The 11,386-nt window shown below is 57.6% G+C and overlaps 1 protein-coding gene across 1 annotated transcript; it reads left to right on the forward strand.

The window, feature by feature from the left end:
• Nucleotides 1-1,441: 1,441 nt before the first annotated feature.
• On the forward strand, nucleotides 1,442-2,116 carry LOC139002365 (claudin-17-like). Its single transcript, XM_070403705.1, has one exon. The coding sequence runs from the start codon at nucleotides 1,442-1,444 to the stop codon at nucleotides 2,114-2,116; it is 675 nt and encodes a 224-aa protein (XP_070259806.1).
• Nucleotides 2,117-11,386: the final 9,270 nt, after the last annotated feature.

Raw genomic sequence — 11,386 nt, forward strand, 5'->3', positions numbered from 1 at the left:
AGGAAAAGGCCTGAGAAAACCTTTCTCCCTCCTGTTGTTGACTCAGACTGAGGAAGAGGCGCTTAGTAGGTGAACACGCGCTTAGTAGGTGAACGCGCGCTTAGTAGGTCCAAGATGGGTGTATTCCTGATCAGCACCCCCAGAGCTGGCCTCGCTGTGCCCTCTCATCCTGCCTGTGGCCAACGAGACATAAGCCTGGTCACGTGGAAGGTAACTCCCGTCCCTGAAAAGGTTTCTCTGAATTTAACCAGTGGCCTCGCTTAATCCAAAGGACACTTTTCATGGTGTTTCGTGAAAACGGGAGGGACGTTTTTCACTTTGACAAATGTGCTGTATTTCAAGCTGCCACTGAAAAAACATGTAATGAAAGTTTATAGGCCAACCAGCATTTCACCAGCGAGGAGGGTGTTGCTTAAGAGATAATATGATAATTACCAGCAAATTAACAGATGGCGTCTCTCCGTCCCTCCTTTCTGGATCTTGGGAATAAACTGTGGCATTTGGATTTCTTGCTCAGGGCTCCTCCTTGTGTAAAGTATCACTGGTTTCAGCAGGAGTCCTGAGCCTCACACCTGAACATTCCCCACGTCTGGGCGCCTGGTTGAAGCAGGACGGACCGACTGCAGGAAGGGAAGTTGGCGGAGAAGAGTCTCGGACCCTCCGGAGTCCACGCGTCTTCCTTGCAAAGAGCTGGCGAGAGAAGAGAAACAACAACAAAACGCAAAGAACCCTCCAGGCTTTGGCGTTGTCTTCCTTGAGGCTTAACTGGTGAATCTGTGCTTTTCTGTAGAGAGATCTCAGGCGGAGGTTCCGGGCTCTGTAATTAACATTCCTCAGCGGCTCTCCGTCACTAATTACAGCATCACCGAGGCAATTGGAGGATGAGAAAGGCCGGAGTGAAGGCAGCAGCTTGGCACACCTCTGGCTTCCTCCTCCCGGGCCGGGACACCCTCTGTGACTGGCAACCGTCCCCCAGACGCGGGCGAGTGTGGGCAGAGGCGGCAGCGCCCGCAGCAGGTGCTGCCGCTGGCCAGGTCCCGGCTGCCGCGGGGACTCATCGTGATGGGCTGTCGCCGTGGAAACCGCCCTCCGAGACTCCTGTAGACGAGACCTGCACCTCCAGGACCTGCCTTTCGGTTTGGTTAATCCTCCCCCGGGGACATTTCCCATTGATTTTTAGAGACAGTGGGAGAGAGAGGGAGGGAAAGGCAGAGAGAAACTTCCATGTGAGAGAAACACATCCACTGGCTGCCTCCTGCGCGCACCCTGGCCAGGGCCCGGGCTGGGGAGGAGCCTGCCATCCAGGAACGTCCCCTTGACCGGCATCGAACCCGGGACCCTTCGGTCCACAGGCCGACGCTCTATCCGCTGAGCCACCGGCCAGGACAGGCCTTCGGGATCGCGAGCAGCTTCTGGGTTGGACCCGTCTCCCGCCCCGGCCATGGCCTTCTACCCGCTGCAGGTGGCGGGGCTGGTGCTGGGCGTCCTGGGCCTGGCCGGGGCTCTGGCCACCACCCTGCTGCCCCAGTGGCGCGTGTCCGCGTTCGTGGGCAGCAACATCATCGTCTTCGAGAGGATCTGGGAAGGGCTGTGGATGACCTGCGTGCGGCAGGCCCGGGCCACGCTGCAGTGCAAGCTCTACAGCTCCCTGCTGGCCCTGCCCCCCGTGCTGGAGGCCGCCCGGGCCCTGATGTGCGTGGCCGTGGCCCTGGCCCTCACGGCCCTGCTCGTGGGCGCCTGTGGCCTGAGGCAGGTCCAGTGCACGGGCTCCGACGAGAGGGCCAAGGCGTACCTCGTGGGGGCGTCCGGGGCCCTCCTCCTCCTCACGGGCCTCTTCGTCCTCATCCCCGTGTCCTGGACGGCCCACATCGTCATCCGGGATTTCCACAACCCCGCCGTCCACGTGGGGCAGAAGCGCGAGCTGGGGGCCGCGCTCTTCCTGGGCTGGGCCAGCGCCGCCGTCCTCCTCGCCGGAGGGGCTCTGCTCTGCGGGTTCTGCTGCTGCAGCCGGAGGAAGCGAGGGCACCGGCGCCCGGCCCCCAGGCACTGCGTGCCTCACCGGGGGCCGCAGGGGGACCCGCCCGCACCCAGGAAGCCCTGCACCAGCTACGTCTAGGCCTGCGTGGCTCCAGCTGGGGGGGTGGGGGTGGCCAGTGGGTTTGATAAGGTCCTGCCGGGAACTCTCAGGACATCGGGCGGAGGGCCCCCTCCTGGCTCCATCCACGCCGAGATGGAGAGCGAAGGGCACACGGAGGGGCGGTCGCCTGGGTTGGGGACGTGGACTTTGACCTCCTCGCGCAGCGAGAGCGTTTACCGCTGTTGGACTCAGGCTCTATTCCCGTCTGTGGCGTCTGCACGCAAGTAGGGCCCCAATCGCAGGGAAGGGCGGACGCCTTGGGCTGGACAATCAGTTATTATCACTAAGAACGCCACTGACATCGCACGCCTAGAGCCGAGCAACGAGGCGCCTAAAACACGCCGTGTCCCCGCCACGTGTCTCCCCCCGACTCCCTCCCGCCCACAGCGATGACCTCGCGTCAGAACCATCAGCTGGGAGAGGAACAGACAGGCATTCGGGGTCTGATTGAGTTTTTCAAGCGGTGGCCACGCCCGGCCCAGGGAAGGCTGTGTTCATTCCTGGGGGCTCCGGGCGGAGTGGCAGGGCATGTTCGGGGAAAGGGGCCGTGACTCACCCTCGGATGAGTAAGATGATTCTCGGGCAGTTAATGTATCCAGTTAGACTCGCTTAGAATTATAGAATCAAAAAAACAATGTGTAATTAAGAAATAATATGCTTCCATAACCTATGATTTGCACCTGCAAGCAGACCTACCTGTCTTTTTTAAAATATATTTTTATTGATTTCAGGGGGATAGAAACATCAGTGATGAGAGAGGATCATGGATCAGCTGCCTCCTGCACACCCCCCACTGGGGATAGAGCCCTCAACCGGGCATGTGCCCCGACCCGGAGTCGAACCCGGGACCCTTCAGTCCACAAGCTGATGCTCCATCCACCGAGCCCACCGGCCGGGCCAGGCCTGTTGTCTGGATGAGGCCCGGCCGTGGACGCAGCGAACACCGTTCTCCTCATGGGGGACGCGCCCCGAGCAGGGCCCTGGGGCCTGGAGGGGAAGGTCCAGTTCCTCGTTTGATCCTTTAGTCACCGAACAGGCCGCCCCATGGGGTGAAACCAAGGCTCGGGGTGATGACTCAGGCCGGCAGGCACGCACACGCTTCCTCTCAGCTCCAGCCGGCACGTGGCCCGGCGGGGCTCTTGGTTCTGCGTGAATTACACGCATTGTGCTCTGTTCTCCGCCCCCGTGTGCATGAGCCCGTGTCGGGGTGAAACGTGCGTGTCGGGGTGAAGCGTGCGTGTCGGGGTGCGGCGTGCGTGTCGGGGTGAAGCGTGCATGTCGGGGTGAAGCGTGCGTGTCGGGGTGCGGCGTGCGTATCGGGGTGAAGCGTGCGTGTCAGGGTGCGGCGTGCGTGTCGGGGTGAAGCGTGCGTGTCGGGGTGCGGCGGACGTGGGTGGAGGGCTTCGTGGGTCCCTTTGGAATAGCCCCCCTGTGTTGTGAACCCATCGGCGTTTCTCTCTCTCATTCTGACCCTTCGGACAGTGTGTTTATTTTGTAGAAAAATGTGTTCCCTTTACCGCACCTCATGGCAATGACCAGACTGAATGTATTCACGGCGTGTCCATCTGATTATAATAAAACACACAGTTATCTGTTTCAATCGTGTTGATTGAACGGGGAGGGTCCCCCTTTAGGAATGAATTTCTGTCCTCCCAGGACCGTCTGGGACTCTGAACCTTAAAATCAGAAGCAACCAGAGGCTGGGTGCCAGCCAGGCCTCCACCGCCCTCCGCAGGTCACAGCAGGTCGAACCCTGGGAAGCTCCACGCAGATGGGACACCTGCTCGCTGTGACCGCCTCCCAGCAGCTGTCCCGGCTCTGTAGCCCGGTCTCTCCGCCCACAGAGCCATTCACTTTCATGTCCCGTGGCCCTTAAGCTTAGGCAGAAACAAGTCTGTGTTTTCCCGAGTCTCCTACCTCACCAGCTTCCCTCCACCTTCCTCGGCCTCACGGTTCCTTCAGCCCGAGACGCTGACGGTGTCACCGTGTTTAACCCTGTTTCCCTGGAGCGATAACCAACAGCTTCTCTTTTCCTCCCACCAACCCGGTCGGAGGATCTTAGGAGCCTTCGCCGTGGTCCCTGCCTCCTCCATACTCGCTCTCTGTGTGCAGGACGCTGCTGGACACCCTGTCCCTTCGCTGTCTGCATGCACTGACCCTGACCCTGAGCTGACTCTGAGTGACCCTGACCCTGCTTGCTCAGCTGACCTAGAGCAGCCTCAGAACCCCCCTATTTCCTGCCCATGGAGGGACAGACTCCCACCTCAAGGTTGTGGCTTCCACCTCAGACCACCTCTCTGGTGTGATGTTGGCGGATGTCTTTGCTGGGTCAGTCACTGAGCAGCACAGACTAGGCGTCCGCCCTCCCCAAGAGGTGCCATAAGACACACACACACACTCTCTCCTCGTCCCCTACGTCCTCCCAAAATGAGGGGCTCACATCTCCACGCTCATGCACTCCTGGCATCTCAGTGCCAGTTGCTAACAAGGCAGCACGATGGCTCCTGTGTGGACGGAGGCTGTCCTAGCAGGACACGAGGCTCCGTGAGCTGCTGGAGCAGCCGCGTGCGCTTGTCTTTGTTTACAGCCTAAATGTGACGGGAATCGGACGGAGAACTCTGGGAGCATCTCAACCGTTGGTCTGGCTGTGTTCAGACTTCCCGGTGGGGGTGCCTGCCGATGCGGGGAAGGGAGCGCCGTGGCCCCGCCTCCTGCGTGCTGGCCTCCGAGTAATGAGACGCCCGTCCCGCATGAACCCTCCCTGACATCAGCTCTCACCTCCCACCACCGGGTACCAGGGACCTAACGTCCTGGCCGCTCCTTCCCTCGGACGGCTGGGTTCGTCCTACTGCCCACGGCCCCCCTGTTCCCAGCACCAACCACCCGGGGGCCCTGCTCTCAACTCGAGGTGATTGGAGAGAAGGGGTGCCGGATGCTCGGGGATGAACCGGGCGGCAGGTGCTGCTCAGATCTATTTGCCAAGTAAAGTGGGAGCATCGTCGGCTGCTGGAAGCCGGTCCATTCTTGCTGCTTGACACAGTCGCTGCAGGAAAGAAACATCTGCACAGCATATGTTTCAAGGGACCTGGCATATACAGCATATTGTTCTTAATATGTTTGCTCCCTTTAGCGCCATGTGTTTTAACCAAGGTCACCTCTCGGAGAAAGGTTGTTTCCCCAGGTGGGGATCTTTCCCTGAGGTTAGGGAGGGGATACAACCCCTTAATTAAGTGCCAGGCGGGTAGTTAAGCTACATAATCTTTACTCCCTGGAATGGAGATAAGAAACGCCCTAACCTTTGTAATAGAAATTGACAGGATTAAAATCGGCTGGTATAAATACGGATGTAACAAGACAATAAACATCAGATCCTCATCAGTTCCTAACCAGAACTCCGACCAGAACTTTGGCTGGAGATCCTGGCTATAGGTCCTGACTAGGCTGCTGACCAACTGAAGGCTGTCTTCGTGTCATTCCTTCTTCACCGACTCCGTCCACACCTTTGGGGACCCCTGGGCCCGCTGGGGTTGGACCCCAGCAGTCGGCTGAGTGAGGAAGAGCGAGCGAGTCCTTGGGTCTCGAGGGAGCAGAAGAGGCCTTTCCAGTCACCCCGAGTCTGAGTCTGAGTCCGTGTCCCTCCCGTGTCCCTCCTGTGTCCCTCCCGTGTCCCTCCCGTGTCCCTCCTGTGTCCCTCCCGTGTCCCTCCCGTGTCCCTCACTCCCCCAGGACCAGGCCCGGGTCCAGGATGGAGGCCCCAGGGACGGGGACTTCGTCGGGTCAGCCAAGCCGCTCCTCCCACAGGAACTAACAGTCTATTTGCTACTTTAAGCCAATAAAGGTTTGAAATGACTTGTTTCTGAAGCAAAGCAAAGCCTGTCTATCTCTATAAAATAACTAGTGGCCTGGTGCATGAAATTCGTGCACATTAAAAGGGAATTAATTAGAGGAAATATTTTAATATTGCTATTTGCCCTTTCACTATAATAGAAGTGCCAGAGATGAAAGAAAATTAGTAAAATGTATATGAACATCTTCCTCCTGTCAGAGTCTGGGATGCGTTGCAGGACCCAGAGTCAAGTCCCTGCCCACCCCCGTGAGCCTTGAAATCGCGCGAGACCCGGACCCAGCCAGCCCCACCCCCATTGGGCAAGATCCAGACCCAGCCGGCCGCACCCCTGTCAAGCCCTGCCAGGCAGGGGCACAAGCTCAAGTCCCCCAGCCTGGCGCCAGGGCAGGAGGCATGGCTTGAGGACCCCGGTCAAGCCCAACTGGGCAGGGGGCGTGGCCTGAGGTCCCCCACCCCGGTGCAGCGCCACACAGCCTCAGGTCCCTGCTGATGGTTAGTTACAACTTGTTACGGGAACCCCGCCTCCACTGTGGGCGCAGCCATCCTGTGATGGCGTGATGGGGTGAGGGTCAATTTGCATATCACCTCTTTATTATATAGGATGACCTGCTAATTGCCACACAGATGAAATAGGATTGCTGAGAGGAATAGAAAATTCTGCTGTGTTTTTTAAAATTATAGTAATTGATGTTATTAGTTGCTTATTGATGGCTTACTTATTTACTTTTTTAAACTCATAGCAGTGTTTAGTCACTGAGGTATGTAGAGAAAGGATATATCTGAGATTGTGCATATATTGATAAGATATTGCAGAAGGCTATAGACAGGAATTTTAAGTCCTTAGTAAAATCATTGTTGAAAGGATTGCTAAATCAAGGAGATAAAGCAAGGAAGTCAGGGAGGAGTTAGAATGTGGGAAGAAATAATTCACAAAAGTAAAAAACATAAAGAAAATGAAGATCTGGTTCAATAGAGGAAAAGGAGTGAATTGAATATATCACATTGTTGTTATTAAAAAGTTTGTGGCACAGCCCTGGCCAGTTGCTCAGTGGTTAGAGCATCAGCCCATGGACTGAGGGTTGCAGGTTTGACTCCTGGTCAAGGGCATGGACCTCGGTTGCAGGTTCGATCCCTGGCCCTTGTCGGGTTGGGAGCAGGAGGCCACCAATCAATGTGTTTCTCTCTCACGTCGATGTTTCTTTCTCTCAAAATCAATGGAAAAAATATCCTCACTCCTCAGGTGAGAATTTTAAAAAAAAAATAGTTTGTGGAACAAGATGTGGAACGAAAACAGTTCGAGTGGAGGCAGCATCCCAGGAGCGGCCGGGAGAAGGACAACGGAGACGGAGTGAGAGCTGTGAGAGGACGAGCTCTCGAGGAGGAGTTATGGGTGTTAGAATCCTTCCCGTGAACATCAATATCCCCGTTTTGATAGCGGAGTGCTTATCTATTACCCAGCGTGAGACAGTTCCCACCCAACACTAACGCTCCTCATTGGACTGCCAAGAAAAACGAGAACACAATCACATAATTAATGTCTTCATCACGAGCTTGTCTCATTAAAGTGTCCGCGTGGTAAAAAATACGTAGAAAATAGGTTGTGTCTGTACTTTTCTGTCTTCCTCTAAACCCTTTTCTTTTAAAAACAGCTCAATAGCCCTGGCTGGTGTGGCTTAGTTGGTTGAGCATCGTCCTTGGCACCAAAAGGTCACCGGTCAGATTCCAGGTCAGGGCACAGGCCCGGACTGTGGGCTGGTACCCAGTCGGGGGCGTGCAGGAGGCAGCCCATCCGTGATTCTCTCTCACATTGATGTCTCTCTCTCCCTCTCTCCCCCCACTCCCTTGATTTCTCTCTAAAATCAATAAAAACATATTTTTAAAAATAGCTCAGTATTTCACCAAGATTTTTAAAAACTTTCCTATCCTGTACAATAAATGCTAATATGCGAAGTGTCTGGTCATCCGGTCATCTATTCAACCAATCAAAGCGTAACATATGCTAAGGCCGCTCACCCACTTGCAATGAGGTGCACCGACCACCAGGGGGCAGACAGTTGACCGAGGGGTGCACCGAGGCGGTGGGAGCGCAAGAAGCATGAGGATGTCAGCAGCCCAGTGGGCAGGGAGACCTCCCCTCCCCGGGCAGGCGGTGGGGGCCGCCTCGCTCCGCAGCTCAGGGAGCAGGGAGGAGAAAGGAACCGCAAAGCCCGGCCAGTGCTGGGCCTGAACATCCCCCGCCAGCGGCTGCTCCGTGGACGGGATGGAGAGCTGGTCCAAGGAAACCCCCTTCTCAGAGAGCCAGTGAACGTCTGAGTGACGCTTTACTCCCCGCGGCCACACCACGTCCTCGGAGAAACTGGGGGAGCAGGACGTCACCCGGGGGAGAGAATACACGAGGGGAAGCCACCGACACGAGGCGACCAGCAGGGCCTCTGCCTGCAGGACCAGGAAGGAGCGAGCTCCCTTGTTATTAACAAACCAGCTGCCGCCCGGCCGGCGTGGCTCAGGGGTTGAGCGTCAACTTATGAACCAGGAGGTCACGGTTTGATTCCCAGTCAGGGCTCATGCCCAGTTGCGGGCTCCATCCCAGTGGGGGGCGTGCAGGAGGCAGGCAATGGATGATTCTCTCTCATCGTGGATGTGTCTCTCTCCCTCCCACTCCCCTCCTCTCTGAAATCAATAAAGATGTTTTTTAAAAATCAGGGAGAAAGGAGAAGAGCTACCATGGAGGGGGCGGAAGCCACGGCCGGGGGTGAGGCCTGCGTGCCCGTCCCTCCCGCGCTTTCACACGTAGACCCGCGGTGGCGGTGACGATGACCGTGCTGCCCATGGGGGGGGGGGGGGGCTGGGGGACACCCCTCTCACAGCGTCACGACCCGCCATGGCCGTCTGGGACAGTCGCTGCCGGGTGCCCTGGCGAGGACGTGCCCCGCGTGTGTTGGGCGCGTTGCTCTGCGAATGACATGGAGATGCCGGACCGGGACCTCCAGGCTCCGGCCGCGGCGCTGAGAGGAGAGCCGAGGTCTCGCCTGCACGCTTCCTTCTGGCTTATTCCGGCGGGTTTCCCGCCTGTGGTTTGTGACTCTGCTTAGGGGCTGCATACGTGGCTCCGCCTTCGTGACGGACGGAGCGTTTTATGTTGACGAACTGGCTCCATTGCGGGTGTTACTTTGCCTTCAAGGTCGCTTCGCACAGCTGTTCCGGTTTCTCATGCCCAGTGTTTTCATGGGCGTTTCTCCGCGTTCCCACCTGTAGCCAGTTGTGTCTGCATTTAAACAGCATTATTTACCGTCTGCAAAGAGCAGGAGCCAAGTCTGCCCACTCCCACAGGTCTTCCTGGCCTGGTCCACAGACTGGCGGCGACTCAGACCCTTTCGAGAGAATTTTGTTCATTATTGGCTAGAGGCCTGGTGCACAAAATTCATACACGGGGGTGGGGGGGGGGGGTCCCTCAGCCTGGCCTGCACCCTCTCCACTCGGGACCCCTCAGGGGATGTCGGACATCCCTCTCACAATCCGGGACCACTGGCTCCTAACCGCTCACCTGCGGCCTGATCGCCTATAACTGCTCTCCCCTGCCTGCCTGATCGCCCATAACTGCTCTCCCCTGCCTGCCTGGCTGATCGCCCATAACTGCTCTCCCCTGCCTGCCTGGCTGATCGCCTATAACTGCTCTCCTCTGCCTGCCTGATCACCCCTAACAGCCTCTGCCTTGGCCCCCGCCACCGTGGCTTTGTCCGGAAGGATGTCTGGAAGACCTCTGGTCTAATTAGCATATTACCCTTTTATTAGTACAGATTTTATGCCACCGCCTGCCGGAGGATATTTAAATAGTTTATTTCTTGTGGATTGAACGTTGGTCAATGAATAGATTTTCATCTCCGTCCAGAGTTGTGTGGGGAGGGTCTTCTGAGACGTGGACGTTCCTTCTCTCCTGCCTTTCAGCCGTCCAAGGTGAAGTCTTTATTCTTTGGGTGGAGTTTGGTCCAGACCCGAGTCAGTCCCGGGGATACACGCCGTGGGTGTGGCGCGCATGGCACGGCGATCGGGAGACAACTCCTCTGAAATCCCCGCCCTGAGGTTTAGATCATTTCTTCGCATGAACGTGGCGATTTGTAAACGTGAGCAAACGGCAGAGTTTCAGAGACAAACGCCGGCCTCACTCAGGGCGACCTGGGCCCACTCCCAGCTCTCCCTCTGGTCCCCTCCCTCCCCCTCCGACCCTCTGCCATGGGAACCGGCTCATGTCCTCTCTTCGCCCGGCCGCTCCCTTCCGGGGCTCCTCAGTGACTCAGCTAATCCCTTAATCCCTCCCCACAGCCAGCCCCCCCCCTCACACCCCGAGATGCTCCACGTGAAGTATTAGTCAGACTCGCGGGGCCACACTGGGCTCATTCCCGCCCAACACGCCAACCTGTTTCCATGTCAGGCCCACAACCAGGTGTTTAGTAAAGGGTCTGGGTGTTGTCTTTCCTGGTTTTAAAAATACATAGAGAAGCAGCCCTGTGACCTTGAAACTGTTCTTACCCCGCCGGCGGGGCTCAGGGTTTGGGCGATGACATATGAGCCAGGAGGTCACGGTAGATTCCTGGTCAAGGGCACAGGCCCGGGTGCGGGCTCGATCCCCAGTGTGGGGCGTGCAGGAGGCAGCCGACCCATGATTCTCTCTCATCGTCGATGTTCCTCTCTCTCTCCCTCTCCCTTCCTCTCTGAAACCAATAAATGTATTTTATAAAACCAACTACCACCTCTGTTCTTGTGAGCAGGGGGGCGAGGCGGTCACCGTCCTAGAAGCCGGGCGTTGTAATGAGGCGTCTTCGGAGGGACTCCCTTGGGAACGTTCTGCACCTGGACGGGCCTCGCCCGGAACCACAGCTCTGGGTTCAAGTTCCAGAGACACTATTAACCCTGGGGCTCGCTGGGCTCGCCTCCACATGGGAAGGCGCCCGCCCGTCGGAAAGGCGTGTTTCCGGCTCAGCGGTGACACGGGTGTGAGGTGTGAGGGCTGTTGCTATGGAGAAGGGAGCAGAAGGGTCACATGCATCGGTCAGGAATCCAAGGTCGTCTGGGGGTGAGCCCTCAGCTCTGCCGGGCACCCCTCAGCCGCTGGGCCGCAGAAAAGGACCCCCCTCCATGGAGGAGATGGATCCCGGGGACCTGGGCCAAAGGCCAGGGCTCTTCCATGAAAGTCCGTTTCGCCCACCGGGTGTGGCCCAGCTCCTACTGCCCCGTGTTCCCTCCTGACAACCCCGCTCGGGCCGGAGGCCTATCACAGGTGCCTGGGAAGCAAGGCCCCGAGCGTCTCCGCGGACACAGACAGCCCCGCACTCGGAGGAAACGGGAGAGAAGGGCTCACCTGGGAGGCCCATGAGACGCCCTGAACATGGACCCGGGAGAGGGCC

The sequence above is a fragment of the Myotis yumanensis genome, unplaced genomic scaffold (assembly GCF_028538775.1).
Source record: "Myotis yumanensis isolate MYYU_CA2020_CCGP unplaced genomic scaffold, mMyoYum1.0.hap1 SCAF_2, whole genome shotgun sequence".
Classification (NCBI taxonomy): Eukaryota; Metazoa; Chordata; class Mammalia; order Chiroptera; family Vespertilionidae; genus Myotis; species Myotis yumanensis.

Excerpts from the sequence above, each read along its gene's own strand:
- LOC139002365 (XM_070403705.1), top strand. The coding sequence starts at position 1,442 with ATGGCCTTCTACCCGCTGCAGGTGGCGGGGCTGGTGCTGGGCGTCCTG.